The sequence below is a fragment of the Lepidochelys olivacea genome (genome assembly GCF_965140295.1).
Source record: "Lepidochelys olivacea isolate rLepOli2 genome assembly, chromosome: 4".
Taxonomy (NCBI): Eukaryota; Metazoa; Chordata; order Testudines; family Cheloniidae; genus Lepidochelys; species Lepidochelys olivacea.
Genome location: NC_140414.1, coordinates 8182732 through 8205850, shown reverse-complemented (window position 1 = coordinate 8205850; position 23119 = coordinate 8182732). Strand labels below are relative to the sequence as shown.

General features: G+C 48.1%; 1 protein-coding gene across 1 annotated transcript in view; it reads left to right on the top strand.

Moving 5' to 3' along the window:
- The window catches only part of MFHAS1 (multifunctional ROCO family signaling regulator 1), a 118802-nt gene that overhangs the window by 78607 nt on the left and 17076 nt on the right, over nucleotides 1-23119 (top strand). Inside the window, exon 2 of the mRNA XM_084625611.1 lies at nucleotides 21376-21661. Coding sequence (XP_084481737.1) covers nucleotides 21376-21506 — 131 coding nt within the window. The 3' untranslated portion in view covers nucleotides 21507-21661. The remainder of the gene's footprint in view (nucleotides 1-21375; nucleotides 21662-23119) is intronic.

Below are 23119 nucleotides of genomic sequence, written 5' to 3'. Positions count from 1 at the left end.
GGGACCAACGCAGCCAGAAGCAGGCATTTTGAGGGTGCGCCCAAGGACGACACCCCAGTCAATTCACCGAATCCGCTTCCTATCTTCCTCAACCTCCTCTGCCCTTTCCAGTCGGCCTGCTCCCGTATCACCTCTGACTGTTTGGTGCTCGACACAGTTTGGGGCTATATCCTACAATTTATAGCCAACCAGCCCTTCCAACCTTCCTTCCTTTCAGGGACCCTTTTCATGAACAACTCCTTGTCCAGGAGGTCGAAAACCTCCTGCGGCTGGTAGCAGTGGAAGAGGTTCCTCAGAACATGGATGGAAGAGGATTCTACTCCTGCTACTTTCTAATTCTGAAGGCAAAAGGGGGCCTCAGACCTATTCTAGACCTCAACAAGTCTCTCAAGAGGTTGAAGTTTCGCATGGTCTCCCTAGCCTCCATCATTACATCCCTGGATCCGGCAGACTGGTACGCCGCCCTCGATTTAAAGGCCACGTATTTCCATATTCCCGGGGTACTGGCATTTACTCTGTTTCATGTTGGGCCAGCACCACTTCCAGTTCACGGCCCTTTGGTCTTTCGTTGGCTCCGAGAGTATTCACAAAGTGTATAGTGCCAGTGGTCACTTACCTACGACATCAGGGAGTCCAAATCTACCCGTACCTCAACGACTGGTTGATAAAGGATCGGTCCCTGGATCAGTTGCAGAGGCATCTCAATCTGGTCTGTTCCACCTATTGTGACCAGGGCGGTACTGTACTCCACTCTGGCCAGGGTCATCCTCCCCGGGACTCTGTTCTAAGCCATGGTGGACCTCATTTTGCTTCTGCGAGCGCACCTGCTCACCTCTGTCCACATGTGCCTGAGGCTGTTGGGCCACATGGCGGCATGCACTTATGTGGTTCAGCATGCATGGCTGGTGTCGGTCTATGTCCCCAACTGGCACAGCATGGTAACGATTCCAGACTGCATACTGTCGTCTCTAACCTGGTGGCAAGATCCCATGTCGGTGCTGGTGAGAGTCCCGTTCGCGGCCTCAGTCTCGTCAGTGACTCTCATCTTTGATGCTTCAGACCTGGGTTGGGGAGCCCACCTGGGCTATCTCAGTACTCAGGGTTGTTGATCCAGTCAAGACTGGTCCCTGCACATCAACATCCGGGAGCTCAGGGCGGTTTGCCTAGCCTGTCAAGCCTTTCTGCTTCACATACAAGGCATGGTGGTTCAGGTCACGATGGACAACATGGCCATAGTCTTCTATATCAACAGGCAAGGTGGAGCCAGGTTGTCTGCCTTCTGCCAGGAAGCCCTCCGGCTCTGGAACTTCTGTCTGCAACACGACATCAATCTTGTGATTGCTCACGGCCCAGGGGCCAGGAATGCTTGGGTGGACCGCCTCAGCAGGACATTCTCATCTCGCCGTGAGTGGTCCCTTCACCCGGAGGTGGTCAGTTCCATCCTCCACAAGTGGGGAACTCCCTGGGTGGACCTACTCACATCCAGGCAGAACAGGAAATGCCACGTTTTTTGTTCAATTCGTGGCATGGACAAAGGATCTCTGTCAGATGCCTTCCTGCTCCCGTGGTCAGGGGCTTTGATGTACGCTTTCCCTCTGGTGCCCTTGCTACCCAGAGTCCTCATGAAAATCAAACAGGACAGGGTGAAGGTCAGCTGCCTAGTGCCAACGTGGCCATGCCAACACTGGGTTCAGCATTATGCTGGACCTCTCGGTGGCGACTCCATTCCAGATGCCTCTCAGGGCAGACCTGTTGCCCCAGAACCATGGCAGTCTCCTGCACCCAAACCTGGCGGCGCTACATCTGAGGGCTTAACTGCTGCGTGGCTAAACGCACAGGAGCAGCGGTGCTCAGCTGAGGTCCAGCAAGTCCTACTGGGAAATAGAAAGCCCTCCACCAGAGTGACTACCTGGTCAAATGGATGCGGTTCACCTTCTGGACCGTGGATAAAGGTGTCCGTCCCAAGTGAGCTTTGCTGCAGGTCATGCTAGACTACCTCCTGCGTCTCAAGCTCCAGGGCCTGTCCCTCTCATCAGTCAATGTCCATTGGGGGGCCATCTCAGCCTTCCAGCGGCCATTCGAAGGCAGGTCGGTTTTTCACTCAGGATATCATGGCCGGATTCCTTAAGGGTCTGGAGCACCTCTACCCGCATGTCAAGGATACAGTTCCTCTGTGGGACTTGAATCTGATGCTGTCACAACTCATGGGTCCCCCCTTCAAGCGTCTGGCTTCTTGCTCTTTCCTCCTTCTCTTCTGGAAGGTCACATTCCTGGTCACTGTGTCATCAGCCCTCTGAGTATCTGAGATTCAGGCACTCACCTCAGAACCACCTTCCACAGTCTTTTACAAGGACAAGGTCCAGCTCAGATCGCACCCGGCGTTCCTTCCCAAGGTAGTCTCTCAGTTTCATTCGAGCCAGGACATTTACTAACCAGTCTTCTTTCCAAAGCTGCACAAGTTGGAAGAGGAGCATAGGCTGCATGCCCTGGATGTCTGGAGGGCTCTGGCCTTCTACATCGACAGGACCAAGCCATTCCATAAGTTGACACAATTGTTTGTCGCTGTGGTTCACAGGATCAAGGGTTGCTCTGTATCCGTTCAAAGGATTTCCTCCTGGATCACTGCCTGCATTCGCTTCTGCTATGATCAAGTGAAGATGCTGCCCCAGCAATCGTCACCGCCCACTGTACAAGGGCACAAGCCTCTTCGGCAGCCTTTATGGCCCAAGTGCCTATCCCTATCCAGGACATCTGTAGAGTGGTCACCTGGTTGTCTGATCATACCTTTACACCCCACTATGCACTTACCCGGCAGTCCTGGGACGATGCTGGCTTCGGTAGTGCTGCAAGCCACTAAGCTGTGAGCTCTGAGCCCAGCTCTGTGGATACTGCTTGTCAGTCACTTAGAATGGAATCGACATGAGCAAGAACTCGAAGAAGAAAAAAACGGTTACCTACCTTTTCATAACTAGTGTTCTTGGCGATGTGTTGCTCATGTCCATTCCATGCCCTGCCCTCCTGCCCCTCTGGCGGAGTTGCTGGCAAGGAGGAACTGAGAGGGTGTAGGGCCGGCAGCACCTGAAGTACTGCCGCATGAGCGTGCCGCTTCAGAGGGTGCCACAGCCGGCCCTACGGACGCTGCGAGGGCAGAAATCTCCGACCGGACGTGGGTGCGCGCACGCTTACCGTAGAATGGACGTGGGCAACACATCTTGAAGAACAGCAGTTACGAAAAGGTATGTAACTGTTTTCTGTGTTTGTTTTCCCTGTGACTGGCAGAGTCCTAGCCTGCTGTATGAGATGTAACTGCGATTCACACGTCCATCTACGGCCTGGTTTACACTGCCAAGTTTTTGTGCCAAAAGGCAGCTTTTGGCGCTGAAGCAGCAGAGGTGTACCCACTGCAAAGCCACTTCTTGCGAAGAAACTCCTCAGTTGCAATGCGGCAGTAAAACCACCTCCACAAGAGGGTAAGGCTTTCTGGGTAGAGGCTTTAGCACCCCAAGTGCCAGTGTAAACACCTTGATTGCTTTTATTGCTGCAATTGGCCTTCGGAGGTGTCCCACAAAACCTGCAGTGACCACTCTGCTCCTTGTTTTGAACTCAGCAGGCATGCGCTCCTCCTCCCGCTGATCTGCTGTGCTGCTCTGCAACGGGAAATAAATCATTAACATGGGATGCTCTTGCTCTCTCCACACTAGGAACACAGAGGCAGGCAGGCTGGGGTGGATGTGTGTGAGACAGAGAGCCTCTCTGCTGTGCAGAGCCAGGGAGGGAGACGAGGTGGTCGTGTCTGATGTCAGGGTTTTCCCCTGCCTCAGGACTGGTTGCTTCCAGCAGGGTAGCTCTCTGAACTTACAAGACAGCATGCCGACATACTCTCCTCCCTCCCCCCGCCACACGCTCCCTGTCTCTCACGCTCCCCCCCCCCACACACACTTCAGTTGAAAAGCGGCTGTCAATCTAGTGGGATGCCCATTGGACAATGTGATTGAGAAACCTGCATCATGTGATGCGGTACCTGCCCCATAAGGTATTGCAAACCCTTCCCAAAGCACCGCACGGCCAGTTGCAGGGTAATAGCTACCACAGTGCACTGCTGTCTGTGTTGATGCAAGAGCTGTTAGTGTGGATGCGTTCCAGCAACACAAGGAACACAGTGTGGACACGCAACAGAGGTACCAATTTCTAGTTAACTGTGCTCTCCATTCAGTAAGTCCATCCTTAAGGGTTGTTAACATGGGAGCGTTACTTTTCAAACCAGCAAGTTGAAAATTGGTCCTGAAGCTCAAGCACAGGGAGCAGTCATTCTGTGCTCAGCTGCGCTCTTCTTCGAGTGACGGTCCCAGTTGTATTCCATGGAAGGTTATGCACATGTGCCCAAAGCTGGAGCTTTTCAAAATAGAAATGTCCATTGGGCTATGCATGTGCCCTTGTACTGCCTTATGGTTTTGACTGAGGGGATGGGGGTGGGGACAGATCAACCGCGCCTTCAGTTCCTTCTCTCAGCCGCATGGACTGAGTCGCAGCTCTCGTCCCTTGTGACGCATCTCGGTACTGGATTATGCTGAAGATGCCGGGTTTCATGATCTGTGCTTCCTGCTCTCACTTGTTTTTGATTAGCAATGAGCACCACCGCCGTCTGTACTCCTTGGGGGAAGCCCATGTTGTGTCCCGGTGCAGTATCTGCCTCTTGTACCTGGAGGCCGGGCTCTCCATCTTGAGAAGCACCTCAAGGAGGTTGCCCTGAGGCCGCAGTAGATCCTGGACTAGGACCCCCATGTACATCAGCTTGAGCAATCCAGGAGTGCCCCTCCTATTGCGGAGCTCCAGTCCAGTTCCACTGGTACCAGCACTATCAACACTGTGCTAGGCCTAGACCTAAGGCAAGGAAGCGTGCGCATAAGTATGGCAGTAAGTCTTCCTCAAGGCTCAAGAAAGATGACTCATAATCCGTGAGTTCCAGCCTCGGAGAAGTGGTGCGTTCCAAGGCCCACAAACATGACAAAACGTTGCACCACGCGCCAGATCTGCTAGTCCTGGTGCCTGAGCAGCATATCCATTTTGCACCAGTTCAGCCGAAGTCCTGTGAATCATCCGTTCCGATGCAGCTTCCCATTCTGGTTCCCTCCATGGACCAGACATGAATCTGCCTCTGAGTTGTTTCATGAACTGTTTGCCCTGGACGAGGTGAGGTCTCCGTGGGCATCTTTGCTAACTTGGGAATGCTCATCTGCAGCGTGAGACGTGCTCTCAAGTGGCAGGAAGGAATCCATGAGGCAGTTCTATCAAGGCAACTGGAAATGTTTCACCTCCTGGGACCAAGAGAAAGGCCTTCCTCATAGGCCATAAGTCCGTATTCTCTTGGACTGTCTTTTGTCTCTGAAAGAGTTGGGGCTTGCTCTGAGCTCCATCAAGGTGCATGTAGTGACCACGAGTGCTTTCCACTCCCCTGTGGAGGGGCACTCGGTTTTCACTCACCCATTGACTGTTCTATTGTGGAAGGGCCTTATGTGGACATATCCTCCCAGTCCTCCCAGCATTCGCCCTTTGAGCTCCTGGCCTCCTGCTCCCTTTCTCTTCTCTCCATGAAGGTCGCTTTCCTGGGAGCTATGACCTCTGCAAGAAGGGTTGGTGAACTAGGGGCCTTTCACCACATTCCGTAAGGACAAACTTTCCATGCATTTACAACCAAGTTTTCTGCCAAACATGGTTTCCAACCCTACATTTACGTGTCTTTTTTCCGAAGCAACACACCTTAGAAGAGGAACGACATCTTTACTCCCTCAATGTCCATAGGACCCTAGTCTTTTACCTGTAGAGGACGAGGCCATTCTGGAAGTCTCTGAGGCTATTCGTTGCCATAGCGGAAACAAATAAGGTCCACGCTATCGCCACTCAGTGGATTTCCAAGTGGGTTTGGGGTGCATTACACTCTACTATCAGTTAAATATCAGTCTCATCCCTGTGGGACGTGGGCCCACTCTATGAGAGCATGAGCATCAACTACTGCCACACTTACTGACATAAGAGCAGCAAGGTCCATCTAGCCAGTATCCTGTCTTCTGACAGTGGTCAATGCCAAGTGCCCCGGATGGAATGAACAGAACAGGGAATCATCAAGAGATTCGTTCCCTGTCGCTCATTCCCAGCTTCTGGCAAACAGAGGCTAGGGACACCATCCCTGCCTACCCTGGCTAATAGCCTTTGTTGGACTTATCCTCCATGAATTTATCTAGGGGTTTTTTTTAATCCTGCTTAAATCTTTTTTTTTAAAAGGCGAACATTTATTGAATACTCAGTCATAAAGGACATTATTTTTATTCATCGAACAAACTAAAGAAACTAAAACTTAACTAAACTTAATTTTTTTAAAATTAACAACTAAACTTTACTTAAAAAATACAAACTTAAAAAATGACACAAAATACCAAATTTTTGCTGTCATGATATCCAGGCATATACAAAGATACAGTCAATTTTCACAATCTTTATCTTTAACCAGATAATGAGCTAATCCAAATTGACCAAAGCAGATTAACATTTCTTCATCTTCCTGTCCTAGAGAATGAGACATCGCTCATCAGGTGTTATGGACTTAAATTCCTCAATCACATCATTGTAATTAACTGACGAAGTGATTAACAATGTACAAAATCATGAGTGAGTCTAGGCGCTGTTGGGACATTGTACTTCTTAGTTTGTCTTTTACATGTGCTAGTTTCAAAAAAGCTTTCACACGAGCAGCTTGTAACAGGTAAGCCTGCAAAGCATTGAATAGGTTTGTAAAAGGCCTAGAACATGGAAGACCGATCAGATTCCTTTAGCCAATCAAGCCACTCTCTGGTGGTGGTCGTAATGCTACCTTTAGGAACAGATCCGTCATAACCCCGAAGCAATCTGACTTCAGCTTCCAACTCATCCAAGGACACTTTAAATATTTTGGCAACGATTCTCATATTGTCCCTGCTAATGTCTAAGCTCAGCAGTTTTCCCATTGCAGTCACAATTTTACAAGTCTCCTGTTCAAATCGCTGGTCAATGCTGGTAATCATTGAGTCTAGGAGTGGGTAAAATGAAGTTATTCTCTCCTGCTCCTCTTTTGTATCAAAGTGATGCTGGGACTCAAACGTGTCATCAATACGAGTGGACGTTTTTCTCTTCTTAACTGGAGGAATCGATATATCATTCTTTGCACACATTTTCACACTGTCATTGAAAATAGATTGAAAATATTCTGGGCCACTTCTCATCGCAGCCAAAGAGTTACACAAGCTTTTCACCCCTGTCATTGCAGTAAGTAAGTTGAGATCTGGAGCTTGAAGAGCCTTACTCACTTTTACGACTATCTGGAGAATAGGGTGCATCATGTGAAGGGCAAAGATGAACTTGAATGAATTTAGTTCATGGATAAGGCCCCTGGCTTTTATTTTAGCGTCAGCAAGGCAAATTTGTTTCTATAATCTCATGTAAAGCTTGTAAAATGGTGGAGTAATGTTGTTTTACAGCAGCCACTGTTTCTGCTCTGCATGCCCATCTTGTGTTTGACAGGAACTTCAAAGTCTTCAACTGGGATCCTACTTCTTGTGAAATCTTCTCCATTACTGCACGTCGCACAGGATTCCCCTCCATGAAGGCATAAAGAGTCTGAATAACACCAAAAAAATCAGACAGTTCTGTTTTGTTTACTTGAAGTGCATGCATCTACTAGGATACAGTTCAATGCACATAGAGTATTTCACTGTTTCTTTCTTTACATTTCATTTGAACTCCTGCCGTACCTCCAGACATAGTAGATGCCATCAAAACATCTACTATGCCATAGTAGATGCCATCAAAACAGACAGACATCACTGATGACCAGTCAATTTTAAGAATGCCAAGGACATCATTTAACTGGTCAAAAATAGACTGAGCATCAACTGTTAATAGTCTCTGAACAGGCACACAATGTTCAACTGGACTATGTTTTTCATTGTCAAAATACTGCACCGCAATGGACATCTGTTCATGGTGTCCACAGTCAGTAGCATCGTCGGCAATTATTGAGACCATTTTTCCATTTAGTGAAGATACAATCTTTTGTTGCACAAGGTTGTGCAAGGCTACAATTAAATCGTTTTGGATGCGATTACTCAGAGAGGTAGCGTTTCGAGGAGATTGTTGCACGTGCTTTGCCATTATGGGATCATATTTTTGGAGCATATTGACAAGATTTAGAAATAAACCTTTCTCACAACTGTCACCTTTTCACTGTGACCCCTGAATGGTCTCCCACCTTTCGCCAAACACAGAACAATGTCAATCAGTCGCTCCATTACACTTCGGTTATGGCACCGTTCTTCTTCTTGTTTAGACAGATAAGCCTGCTTGCCCTCATCTAACAATAAATACATCAATAGGTTTCCCTTCGTTAAAACTTGACCATGAAGAACAGCTCAACACATGAGATTTTGGTGATTTTTAAAACATTTTTTAGCCCTATGCCAGTTTCTGAATCCCTTACTAATAAATGCTGCATCAGTGTGACCTTTGTTTGCTGCATCATTAGAGGAGAAGAAATGGCAGTAAAAGCAAAATGCTGCGTCCTTTCTTGGGCTATATTCTAACCACCTATACTTTTCATACCAATCAGACTGAAAACTTCTTTGTTTATTCCCTATTTTACTTCTAGGAAACATGCTCAATCTAGGCTGATAAGAACCTCTAGATAATCGAGACTGGTGTTCTAAACTATTTTTTGGAATATCACAGACCGGGTCATCAGATGGAATGTTTGATGGCTTTGAATAGGAACTGCAGTGACCTGAACTAAGAGGCAAAGTCTGTTTCTGTTGGTCATTACTCAGTTTATTGCACGCACTGGAACTGGTGGCGGCATTATCTTCATGTAATTTCTTAACTGAGGAGTCCGAGGTATTTTCACTACGGTCAGCACATTCATTATAATTCAGTTTGTCTGTTCCTTTCCTTATCTTAACGAACCGATCCATATTTTAAAATTAAAAGGGGGTATCATACGATTGAATTCAAACATAAAGCCACGGGCTTGTTATGTATTTCAGTAGAGTACACGCGACAAAGATTACAGACACTGTAGACACTGCGCTGGGCACACCTGACGTGGCCGCTTATATAGGTCAAAGAATTTTCTAGAATAGTAGTCGGAGGGGAGGGGAGGACCAATGGTAATGCAGCGCCGCAGTAGAGGGGGCGCATACTGCAAGCGAATGCGGGCTTTCTATACCTTTCTGCAACATCTAGATTATGCAATTCGGTGCTTATTGCATTGTACAACATGCAAAACTAAAAAGAGCATATCATGCAATTCAATTAAAACACAAAGCCACTTTTTTTTTTTTTTTTGGAGACATTAGGGCAGGAGTCGGCAACCTCAGGGTTGGGGCAGGAGGTTTGGGTGTGAAGTGCTTGCCTGGGCAGCTCCCATTTGGTGGGAGGGATGGAGGTGGGAATGTGGGGGTGGGGGGTGCAGGAGCTCCCGTTTGGGTGGGAATGTGGGAGGGTGCAAGAGTCAGGGCATGGGGTGTGGGGGGGGCTGGGTATGTGTGAGGGGTCCAGGAGTCAGGGCAGGGGGCTGGGGGTGTGTGAGGAGGGTGCAGGAGTCAGGGCAGAGGGCTGGGAGTGTGTGTGTGGGGGTTTAGGGATCAATGCAGGGGGCTGGAAGCACCCCCATGACCCTAGCCCACAGCCCCAGCCCCCTGCCCAGAGCGGCTCACAGCAGGGGGCTGGAGGGGATATGCCCTGATTCCACCTCTCTTTCCCAAGGCCCCGTCCCCACCTCTTCTCTGCCTTCTCCCTGGAGCAGTGAGGGCACTGCGGCTCCGCTTCTCCCCCTCCCTTGCAAGGGTCATCAACTGATGGGTGGCAGGGAGGGAGAGGAGGAGGGACAGGAACCCAGCACGCTGGGGGAAGGCGGGGGGGAGGAACTTGCCTGCCCTGCAGCAGTAGCTGCCAGGGCCAAGCTTCTTCACCCTGCCCCTGCTGGGGGGGGACAAGGCAGAGAAGAGCAGGCCGGGGTGGACAGGATTTTTAATGACACGCTGCTGCCTGCCGGGTTCCCAGCCCCATTCAGCCCGCTGCTGGCCTGGGTTCAGCAGTGGGCTGAGCGGGGCCAACAGCTGAGACCCGGCAGGCAGCAGCGTGCCATTAAACATTGGCTCATGTGCCGTCTTTGGCACCCGTGCCATAGGTTGCCGACCCCTGCATTAGGGTGTGCCTGGGCACACCCGGCACACCCCGTACACACGCCTATGGTCTTGGCCTTCACAACATCTTCTGGCAAGGAGTTGACTGCGTTGTGTGAAAAAATACTTCTTTTTGTTTGTTTTAAATCTGCTGCCTATTAATTTCATTTGGTGACCCCTGGTTCTTGTGTTATGAGAAGGAGTAAATAGCATTTCGTTCTTTATTTTCTCCACACCAGTCATGATTTTATAGACCTCTATCCTATCCCCCCTTAGTCATCTCTTTTCCAACCTGAAAAGTCCCAGTCTTATTCATCTCTCCTTATATGGCAGACACTCCATTGCCCTAATAATTTTTGTTGCCCTTTTCTGAACCTTTTCCAATTCCAATATATCTTTTTTGAGCTGGGGCGACCACATCGGTATGCTGTATTTAAGATGTGGGCGTACCATGGATTTATATAGAGGCAATATATTTTCTGTCTTATTAACTATCCCTTTCTTAGTGGTTCCCAGCATTCTGTTCGCTTTTTTGTCTGTCGCTGCACGTTGAGTGGATGTTTTCATAGAACTATCCCCAATGACTCCAAGATCTTTCTTGAGTGGTAACAGCTAATTTAGACCCCATCATTTTATATGAATAGTTGGGATTATGTTTTCCAGTGTGCATTACTTTGCATTTATCAACATTGAATTTCATCTACCATTTTGTTGCCCAGTCACCCAGTTTTGAGAGATCCTTTTGTAGATCTTTGCAGTCTGCCTGGGACTTAACCATCTTGAGTATCATAGAATATCAGGGTTGGAAGGTATCTCAGGAGGTCATCTAGTCCAACCCCCTGCTCAAAGCAGGACCAATCCCCAACTAGATCATCCCAGCCGGGGTTTTCTCAAGCCTGACCTTAAAGACCTTTAAGGAAGGAGATTCCACCACCTCCCCAGGTAATCTATTCCAGTGCTTCACCACCCTCCTAGTGAAAAAGTTTTTCCTCATATCCAACCTAAACCTCCCCCACTGCAACTTGAGACCATTACTCTTTTTTCTGTCACATCACCACTGAGAACAGCCTAGATCCACCCTCTTTGGATCCCCCCTTCAGGTAGTTGAAGGCTGCTATCAAATCCCCCCTCAATCTTCTCTTCTGCAGACTAAACAATCCCAGTTCCCTCAGCCTCTCCTCATAAATCATGTGCTCCAGCCCCCTAATCATTTTTGTTGCCCTTCGCTGGACTCTCTCCAATTTTTCCACATCCTTTCTGTAGTGTGGGGCCCAAAACTGGATACAGTACTCCAGATGAGGCCTCACCAATGCCAAATAGAGGGGAACGATCACGTCCCTCGATCTGCTCGCTATGCCCCTACTTATACAGCCCAAAATGCCATTGGCCTTCTTGGCAACAAGGGCACACTGCTGACTCATATCCAATTTCTCATCCACTGTAACCCCTCGGTCCTTTTCTGCAGAACTGCTGCCTAGCCACTTGGTCCCTAGTCTGTAGTCATTTAAGGTGTCAAGAAACATGATCTCTGCATCCCGTCCTGAGGTGATATGCACCCAGTTAATATGGGTATAGCTAAAATCCCCTGTTATTACTGAGATTTTTATTTTAACAGCCTCTCTAATCTCCCTGAGTGTTTCACAATCATCGCCATCCTGGTCAGGTCGTCGGTAATATACCCCTACTGCTATATTCTTATTATTAGAGCATGGAATTACTATCCTAGAGATTCTGTGGTACAGTTTGGTTCATTCAAGATTTTTACTTCATTTGATTCTGTACTTGTTTTCACTTATAGTTCCACTCCCCCACCAGCACAACCTGTTCTGTCCTTCCGATATATTTTGTACCCTGGTATTACTTTGCCCCATTGATTATCCTCATTCCACCGAGTTTCTGTGATGCCTGTTATATCAATATCCTCATTTAATACAAGGCACTCTAGTTTACCCATCTTATTATTTAGACTTCTAGCATTGGTATATAAGCACTTTAAAAACATGTCACTTTTTAGCTGTCTCCCATTACATGATAGAATTGAATGAGACTTTTGTTTATTTGACTGTTTCTCATCAGATCCTACCTGTTTTTTATCATCTTCCATCACCTCCTCCTTACTAGGACATAGACAGTCTCCATGAGTAGATCCTCCCCAAGGGATGTCTCTGTCCGAACCGCGTGCTCCTCTGCACTGGTTGGCTTTCCCCCAGCCCCAGTTAAAAACTGGTCTATGATTTTTTAATTTTAAGTACCAACAATCTGGTTCCATTTTGGTTTAGGTGGAGCCCATCCTTCCTGTATAGGCTCCCGCTTTCCCAAAAGCTTCCCCAGTTTCTAATAAATCCAAACCCCTACGCCATCATCTCATCCACACATTAAGACCCCGCAGTTCTGCCTGTCTAACTGGCCCTGCTCGTGACATGCCTCTTACAGACATACTCACCTTCTCTCCCCATTATGCCCTGGTGCATGACTCTGTGACGAATGCTTTATTCAGTGCAGCATTTCTCCATTCCATGGTTCCATCATCTTCCTCGCACCCTCCTCCTATCTGGGTACTGCTTGTTAAATCACTCTCAGTGGAATGCAGTAGAGACCTTCACTCGAGGAAGAGGAGGTTACTTACCTGTAACTGGAGGCTCTTGGAGATATCTGGTCCCTACCTGTATTCCAGTTCCACCCTCTTTCCCCTCTGCTGTGGATCTGGTTGATTTGCAGTAGAGAAGTAACTGATGGTGCAGTTGGTCTGCCTCACCCTTTGGCGCCTCGGTCAAAAACGTGAGGCAGTACAAGGCTGCGTGTGCGGAACGATGGACACGACTACTTTTGAAAGCTCCGGCTCTGGGTGCATGCGCATAACCCTCCATGGAATGCAGATAAGGGCCACACATTTCGAAGAGCCTCCAGTTACAGGCAAGTAACCCACTTTTCGCTGCACATTCATGGGCAATTGCAGTTTCTTGAAAGCATGTGGGTATTAGTCTAGTAGAGAGAAGGAACTCAATTTATTTGAAACCCACTGGAGCACCTTTTAAAACTTGCACTTGTACAGAGAAAACTGCTATAGGAAAGAAAGAGAAACCACTTCTGTCGACTTTGCTTGAATCCTCTATACCAACGGTTCTCAACCGGGGGTCCATGGCCCCCTGGGGGAACGTGAACACTTTCAAGGGGGCCGCAGGGCCCCATGGTTGAAACCCAGAGCCTGAACCATAGCGCCCCCTGTGCTGAAGCCGGGAGGCGCGGTGCTGAAGCCCTGATCCCCGGCACCGCCCACAGGGCAGAAGCCCAGAGCCCATGGGCAGAGCTGGGGACATGGAGGGCGTTCCCCCCACAAACTGCAACGCAAGAGCACAGTGGTCCTGAGGGTAGCACCACACCTTCCCCCGTCTCCTCTCCCCCGCTCCCTGGCCAGGTCGCAGGCAGGACGCTGAAGCCAGAGCCAGGCAGTGCAGGGCAGCTGGTGCCATGGAGCAGGCAGTGGCAGCGTTCCCTCATCTCCTGCTGGTGCTGGGAGTTGAAGCTGCTCCTCAGTTCCCAGCACCCTTTGCTCCCGCAGAGGCAGCCGGTAAGAGTCACCCGGGTGGAGAGACCCGGCTCTGTGGCTGGCAGACCCCTCCGGGAATGGGGACCGCAGGGGATCCTTCCCATCTCACAGCCCCTAATACCCCTCTCCCTGCACCCTGGCTATGCCCTCCCTGCACCCTGAGGCTACCCCTTGCCTGCATGCAGTCCCTAGCTACCCCCCTCCCTGCACACTGAGCTATACTTCCTGCCCGCACAGAACCCTAGCTACCCTCTGCCTGCACCGTAAGCTATCCCCTGCCCTCACACAGCCCCTAACTACCCCTCCCTGCATCCTGAGTTACCCCCTGCCCACGCACAGCCCCTAGCTGCTACTCTCCCTGTACCCTGAGTGACCCCCCCACCCGCACACAACCCCAGCTACCCTCTGCCTGCACCCTGAGCGACCCCCTGCCCTCACACAGCCCCTAGCTACCCCTCTCCCTGCACACTGAGCTACACTTCCTGTCCGCACAGAATCCCAGCTACCCTCTGCCTGCACCCTAAGCTACCCCCTGCCCTCACACAGCCCCTAGTTACCCCTCCCTGCATCCTGAGCTACCCCCTGCCCGCACACAGCCCCTAGCTGCTACTCTCCCTGCACCCTGAGCGACCCCCATGCCCGCGCACAGCCCCTAGCTATCCCTCTCCCTGCACACTGAGCTACCCCCTGCCTGCACACAGCCCCTAGCTACCCCTCTCCCTGCACACTGAGCTACACTTCCTGCCCGCGCACATCCCCTAGCTACTGCCTCCTGCACCCTGAGCTACTCCTGTGCCTGCACACAGTCCCTAGCTACCTGGCTGTTTTCAAATTTTTGAACTAAGCCCCCCTTTTCAGTTACAATTTTTGGTTGCAGCTCCCTCTTCCCCCAACCCAGACAGGCTTGGTGACCTGCTTAGGTGAGTTGGGGGTGGATTTGGTGCTCCCTCCCTAGACACCCCCCCCATGCAGAGGTTGTTTGAGCCCCGCTGGCCCCTGCCCCCCAGAATAGAAGTCAAACTACGCCTATGCCCAAGGCCCCTGCTCCAAGGCCCCCCCTACCCCTGCTGGGCCCTGGAGTTTTTATAGCATGTGGAGGGGGTCTTCTGAGAGAAAATGGTTGAGAACCCCTGCTCTGTACCTGACCTGATTTCCTGATGGCTCTGAGAACATCTACACTCTGTGTTAGAGCTTGTACCACTGCTAACAGCATTGCAGCTGCCCTGGTGCTCAAAAATGGGTCTGGAATTGTGTCGTGCAGGTGCACTTTAGTATGTTGTTCTAGTTTATATCCTGGTTAACCTAGGACTTTTCATTCATATAATTGACGGCACAGTTTTAGAATTAACTTTTAATTTCAATTAGAAGGTAATGTTCTTCTATTCCAGGAAAGTGGGTGCGCCTTAAAAGCAACTAATGTTTTTGAAGATAAAATATAGGTGAGAGACTTATGTAAATACTCCATTAACTTGAATTTAACTGGTCACTATACAGACTGTCAGGGAAACATTTGAATTAGCAGCTATTCATTAGGATGATAGAAGAGAAGGGAAGAGTCCCGATAGATCATATCAAACTCAGGGTGCACATGTGTGCTTTCTACTGCACTTTGCAAACCAGCTGCTTTTTCAAGCAACGAACTGAAATTTACAAGAATCCTGCTTTGATTGTTTTTTAAAGACCAAGAATTTTGTACATCTCCTTGCTCACAAAAATGGAGAAGATAACCACAACAGAAAAAAAATGCGGTAAGAACAGCGCTAAATTTCACTGTGCTTATTTTGGAGTCACTGCCAGTGTAGTTGTTCTGTTTGGCTTTTATGGGCAGGGGGTATCTTTTGTAATAGGATTTTTTTTTTAAACTTAACAGCAAGATTTATCAGCAGAATGCTTTGAATAAATTTATTCTTGGGCCCAGATGGCTCGGGGTTGGTAATGGGAACATGTCAGCACATCGTTGCTGCTTAGCAAATGAGAATAGTTGATAACATCATGTGGATGATGTCAGTGTCACAGTTCAGAGCAACTGCGCCTGCGTCCTGTCCTGTCCCGTCGTCGTCTCCCCCGTCCCCCCCGTGGTCCGGCCAGGCACCCACTCTAGGCTCCTGGCTTCTCAAGAGGGTGGATAAAAAAATCAGTGGTGGTGGTTTTTTTATTTAAATTATTTTTTAATCTGTTTTGAACTAAAAGATGAATTTAATATAACGTGTATAAACTACTAATAATCTCTTAAAACATTTAAATAAAAAAAATAAATATGCTCAATCCACGAGTTTCTATCAAAATCTTTGACTTAAAGGCCGCTTGTCTATATAAAGAATCAGAAAAAAATCTGACTTTTGAGGTCAAGCTTTATAAATATGGCACAATAAATCCTGGACTGTGTTAATGGCTTTTTGTAGTAAAAATAAATTTGATGTGCTGTTTTGTGTGTATAATTAAAATTCCAGTTACCATGCTACTGCAGCTTGACCCAAATCATGAGCAAAAAGTTAATTAACGGATAAATAAGCAATATATCATTTACCGTTTTCTAACATACTAAAGTGTATGATTAGGAAGAATCTGAAAATGTTAAGCTATATAATTGCTTAAGTAAATGTATATAGTTGTAGTGGACCCTCCTAGGTAGCAAAAAGATACACCAAATTTAGCGTAAAGGCTCCACTTGTAAATCAGCATGTTTTAATGGCTAGATCAAGTTGTGAGAGTGCTTTTTAGAAACTGAAGTACAAATGGAAAAGTTGATTAACATCAGTGATTTAAATTGAGGCTTTCCACTTGCGTATTTAAATCAATCCACCCTGCTCTCCTGCCATCACCTCTCTTGCACAGAGGCCTGCCTCTTTCTGCCTCCAGACTGGGTTTTCCCAGGCTGCACAGTTCCCTGGCTATACTGTGTATTCTCCAGCAAGTCAGGCTGCCTCAGCCAGCCTGCTTTGCCTCCTCCTCATAGGCTGTCCCAGGCAGATGCTTAAGATGAAATTGGCATCATCCCTGGCATATTAGAAGATACCTGCTTGTGGCTTTGCAGCACGGCGGTCATTTCTGCTTTCTCAGTCTGTGGAGGGTCTTTGCATATCTCAGTGCTTTCAAATGAGTCATCCCGCCAACTCTGCCACGGTGAGGATCTGTCTGGACACAACAGTCTGTCTGCCTTGCCAGTAAACTCCTTGGGACTCTGCCAGTCTAACCCTTGTCTTGCAGGTAGCCACCAGCAAATCCCAATTCTCGAGTCCCTCAGATACCCCCCTGCAGTGTCCCTTTCACTGGACAGTCACAGAAATTGTGTGTTTCCTCCAAGGAAACGACGCACACATCAGCCTGTTAGGTTAGCTGACGACTCAAGCTTTCATTCAGAATAGCAGCACTAAGATGGTTTGGTAAGAAAACAATAATAAATGTATTAACAAGGAGATTTAAGTGATATTAAGCAAGAGAAAAAGAGACAGGTCTGGTTACAAACAACCAAACCAGCTTTCTAGTGACTGAACCGTGATCTTAGTAAGTTACAATCTTTGTCTGAGCAATTTTCTCATTTACCTCATGTTACCAGCATCTCCAGCCCTCCAGGTCAGAAGATCCAATGTTCACAGAATGAGAGGGTGCTGTTCCCTTTGTTCTCTAAGCAATGAGTAACTAAAATGTCCTTTTTATCCTCTGCCTCAAGAGCCAGAAACACTCTGACCCACAGCCTGATAGCTTGTTGGCTTTGTTTACCTATATGTAAATATACTTTCATTGTTCTCTGCCAGTAACTAAGGCAAGATGGGTGAGGTAATATTTTTTTATTGGGCCAATTTCTGTTGGTGAAAGAAGCAAACGTTCAAGCTACACAGAGCTCTTCCTCAGGTCACGCCAGTCAGAGAGGTGAATCCAGACTCCTCTGTCAGGCTTGGTGTACGCACTGCCGCCCAAACGTATTCTAAGAACATATTTCCAGCCCACCCACAAGCTCTTGAATACCACCTGTACATACCTCACGCAGTGACTTCTGAGACCAGTGTGTAAGGGGTTTACATGTGATACCTGATATGACAACAGAAAGTGTGGGGGTAGTGAGTGTGTCGGGCCTGACATGAGTTACAGTATGGTGGGCCCTCTGCCAGCTGGCATTGAGCCGCTCTGAGGGTCACAAGTGTTGCAGACAACACACATTCAAGCCAATAAAAGAAACTACTCAACAAGCTGAGAGAGATCTCCCTGAACTCCAGCAAGGGTTCTGGCTGGTGATTAATCTCTCAGACCCCACCAAAAGGTTTTTCTGTGGTTACAAGCACATAACCACTTGGCTCAGAACAAGCACCCCAGGAATCTGAGGGTCACTTCTTTATACCATTTTTGGGCCTTTGATCTTGTCCTCGTGTAACAGCTGATCAGCAGCCAGTGAACCCTTCCTAAGTGCAAAGATTCAGAAGGCTGAGTTCTTGCATAGCTGGAAGGGGTCTGTGTGCATACACAGAGAGATTTCCTGGGACACCCACTTCACTTTGAAAGTTCCTTCTAGCTTGGCCTTTTGTTTCACGTAGCCCTTTGACACTCTTACTGTTTCCCAGGGTTTACATCAGTCATGTCTCCCTAGAGATGTTGTATCCCAGGGGTGGCCAAACTGCAGCTTTTACAGTTAGTGTGGCTTGCCAAGGGCTCCTCCCCCCATTCTCTGCCTACCCAACTAGGGAGGGAGAGCTCAGGGCATCCACCCTGCGGTGGGGTGGTGGGGTTAGGAATGACTTCTGTGCAGCAGGGAGGGGTGTCTCAGGGCTTCAGCCCCAAAACCCTTCTTCCCACAAAGCTGAAGCCCTGAGCCCTGACTCTCAAACTTCTGAAGATTGTCATATGTGGCTCAGAGGGTCAGTAAGTTTGGCCACCCCTGTTATATACAAACCCATAATAATACATAAAAACACTGACATTTTTAATATAACAAACTCCTAAGATACTTGAACCTAATTCAGTTAGGTTTGTCCAGGATATGGCAGGAAATTGCCATCTTGTTCCATCAGTACTTCACTTCTGATCTAGGTCAGTAGTAACTTGCTTGTTACCGTCTGACAGGTGGCCTTGTAAAATGAGCTGGTAATCCCAGTCCTGTTGCTGGCATACAGTTGTCTGACTTACACACACAACCCTCAGCATTGGGACAGTTGGCATCTTTGTCAGCAGTCTAGGCAAACAGGCAAAGTGCTTAGTGGACGCTGATATACCTTATCACTGGTAAAACGGTCACCACTACATCACAGTGGAGACATTGTCAAGTAGGATGGGTACTTGCAGTGCTGATGTCTGCACGATATCGCTATAGTGCTCTCAGTCCAACATCTCTCATTACTAGGCAACTGTTAATGGTGTATTGCATCTGTGGCCTGAAACCTGGGACCGTAGTCGTGCTTTGGATAATCATTACTGGGTGAAGGAAACCTGAATTAGACATGACTATTCTGAAATAGTTTAATGCCAAGTTTTACCCTGGGCTGTGAATCAGACTTTTGTTGGTCAGGAGCAATGCCCAGGAAGAGAACACTACAGTAGGATGGCATGATGTGAACTTTTAGACTTGAAATCACTCAGCTATCACTCCTAGTTTAGAGAAGCTAGAAAGGTTACAAATGAGAGCCGTGCTGTGGGAAGGCTATTTGCACAAGCTAAAGACTAAAGGTGAGGCTTGGAAAATAAGTAAGAGTTCTCTCCTAATGGAGATGGGCAAACCTCCAGAGATGTGACTTTTTGTTCTATTTTTGATTTAGCCTGCCTGTCGCTCTCTTCTCTCTCTTCCTCCCCCCCCCCCCCATTTACTTAATGTGTAAGCAAGTGCATGTGTCATTCCCAGTCTATTGTTCTTAACTGGACATTTAAGAGAGCCTGGTATGGGCTCTTCTTGTTCTCTCTCTTCTCACTTGAATGATCATCAATGTCTGTGGTGTTGTTTAATGGGCTGGTTACAAATGGTGAAACCCAGCTCACTGTCCCAGCGATTGCTCCCAGAGATGGGAGTAGAGGGGTTAAATCTGAGGGTCCCAAAAACTTCCATACCACAGACCACATCTTAATAGAGAGCATCGCCTGGCCAAGTGCCCTCCCATTCACCATAGCATGGGCTGCTGTCATAAGCAATCAGGTAAGGTTCCGCTGGCATCAGCAGCTGTTGCTTACATGGAAAAGTAAAATGAGGGACATTATTTAATGTATTTTTAGCTGCTTTTAATGTGATGTAGCAGCTGAAAATGCAGAGTAACTGGCACTCTGTGATCAGCCAGCTCTCCTAGAACAGCAGTTCCCTGCAGACCACTGGTACTCCCTGGGCAAGTTTGGGAACTGCAGTTCTAGATCCAAGTGCAGACCATGGTTCCAGATAGGGGTGTTAAATGGTGCATCCCTGAGGATAAAGGGACATTGCTACAACAGCTCTTTATTCCAGGATCAAACGCTCAGGGCTTGGTCCATTTGTCTCTTCACTTATATCTTCGTCACATGATTGTACCTGGTGCAGGGTCCTCCCTTGACTTCTCTGTGATTTGGGGTGTCAGGAACTGGCTAATCAGGAGTTGCTTTTTATCAAACAAATGAACTTGACTGACTCATGGCATAGTTGCTGAAGGGAGCCCTGGTGAATGGGTCAGCTGTAGAAATGCACCACCACTGCCCCTCAGCAGGCAGCTGCGGAATGCTCTTGTATTTGCTTAATTCCGTAAGGGCCAATGCAGAAGATGGGTACTTTGTGCAAAGGTCAAAGTAAGAGGCCCACGTTCTGCCTTGGAATGCACCCCTGGAACTCCCATTGACTGCATGGAAGGTTGTGCAGGAGTGTCTGGGAGCAGGATTTGACACACAGCATTTTGCTGTAATGGGAGCGTAGGACTCGTACTCCAGCCAGCAAACAAAGAGCCAGCAGCCTGGTGCAGCATGATCTCTGAGCTAGAGAGCAGCAGCCCCTGGGAATGTTGCATCCCCAAATCTAAATTTTTAATGAAGCTCAAATTTGGCCACTGCTGGTTTATGCAAAGGAATAGAGTCTCCATTGGGTAGTCATAGAATCCCATAGCTAGATTTGTACGGACTTATTCCATGATAGGGTAGTCTCTCTATGTGGGGTGGGGATGGCGGGTTAGAGTACCAATCACTGTACTGCATAGACACAAGTAATAGGGGGATGACTATAGCTTTCTCCACTGGTCTGCCAGCTGGTTTACTGACACCTGCAATTCATATAGTGTATGCAGAGCTTTGTTGGAAGGTAAATTTCAGATCCCATCTGCCCTTGAATCCTAATTAGGAACACCTACTCTGCAGTCCTTGCCTCATTAGACTCTAGAGACCCACTTCAATTTACCGTGTCTCGCTAAAGATCTTTGGAGTCCGTCTGTGGTGATGCAGTTTAGGGGAGCAGGGTGTAATGGCAGATGTTGCCTTTGTCTGGAACAACATTATTCCAGCTATAATCACCATCATGGTTATGCAGATGAGAATTTTGTTGGGTTGAAAAATAAAATTCCTTATAGAACATTTTATGACATTGGTCTTAGGTGCCTCCCTTATGAGTCTTTGTGAAATGAGCTGTCTTGTGAATATGGCTGTGATGCTCAATGTCTGTCTCTCTCTCTCTCTCTCTCTCTCTCTCTCTCTCAGGAGAATTGCTGAGTCAGCCTAGACCAGAGGGAGTGACGGAGATCGTCTGCCCCAGGAATGGCAGCGAGCGAGTCAATGTTGCACTGGTTTACCCCCCCACCCCGACAGTCATCAGCCCTTGTTCCAAGTGAGCTCTGAGAGACGCACGGACCCCCAATTTCAGTACACGCCAAAAACCCTACATAAGACAAGCCCTTGCTAAGCATTTTTGAAAACTAGCCACCACAGAGCCCAGGGACTGTTCTAATTATTAGTGGGATGTGGACATCCCATTCTCAGAATAAAGGTACAGTAAAGCAAAATCCTCTGTTTGTTTTGCTGAATGAAGGAAATGTTTGACTAACTGGTGATTTTTCTTTGAGTGCTGGTCTGTGTGCATATTCCATGTGTGGGTACACATGCGCACTGTCTTCCCATGCCCAGAGAATTTAACAAGCAGTGTCCTTTGGCACAGTAGATATCCTCAACTTGGGAGCAGGAGGAGATCAGAGGCAGTGCGGGTAGATGCCACCTCAGTTCCTTCTAACCACCACATGTCCTGAGTCGGAATCCAGTGTCTTCTCTTTCTTCAACTTTTCAGAAAACCTGTAAATAAAATGGTTGGTGAATAATTGTTCTTTTTAGTTTAGTACAGTTATAGTTCTAGAGTAGTTTGTTTCCATGGACCAAGGACTTCTCCCAGAGTCCCATGCATCAAAAACTGCATCTCCCGCCCTAGATCCTTTTCCGTCAGTGACAAATAGCAATGCTGCCTCTACTGTTTGGGTGAGATGCATATTTTGTCGCTTGTTTCCACTGAGAAATCACAAAGCCTTTCAGCTTTGCCTTAGGAATGCTTGATGAAGAAGGCTATGAGGCCCTTCTCTGATCCAGCCAGGGAGACACCCGTGTACTTTGGCCTCAACAAATGAGCAGCGCCCTTATGAGCACATGCTTAGGAGTGGAGTCCTCCAGGGCTTCCCACAAAAGTAAGGGGCACTCATGGGCACAAGGACAGACGCCATAAGTGACTGTCCATAAGAGATGTGCTCCTTCCCTGAGCCCACTGAGGTCAGGCAAACCCTTACATATCCTAAAGAACCAGTTCTGACGGACAAAACAAAAACCCACGACAAAAACAAAAAGACAAACCACACACAACCCAGGCTTGAGGGTAAAGCATGTAGGAAGAAGAATGCACTTGTGTTTCTGGCACTGAAACATAAAGACAGCAATCTGCTGGTCCTGTCCACAACGATCCAGACTCTTTGATACTGACTTACCTCCCCAAAGACCTCATCGTGCCCAGGAATGTACCTGTACTGTTGGTGCCGACCATCTGAACGCCCTGTGCATTGGGACATACTCAGACCTATAACACACCAGAGGATACCTTTTTCCCCTATCCACAGTCTCCCCTCTTCTCTGGCCCAACCCTCCTGAGGACATTACTAGACCAGAAGATGACAGTACATTGTTGTCCCAGGAACCATCTCACTTACAACCATCTGGCAGCATTGGCCTGGTGCTGCCAGCTCTGCCGTTCCAACAGGAGCAATTTTCAGATTCAGATGAATCTGATGAGCTGGCTCTTCCTTCATTCTCTCACCCCCCCACCCCATCCACCCCCGAGACAGCCAAGCCCAAACAGGCAATCCAGGACTTACAGTTGCTACCTGTATAGTCGTGACTTTCCTAGGGACTGACAGTTTCCCATGCCACAGGGTCCCCCTCAAACAGTTGGCCCCTCTTTCTGGCCTTATTG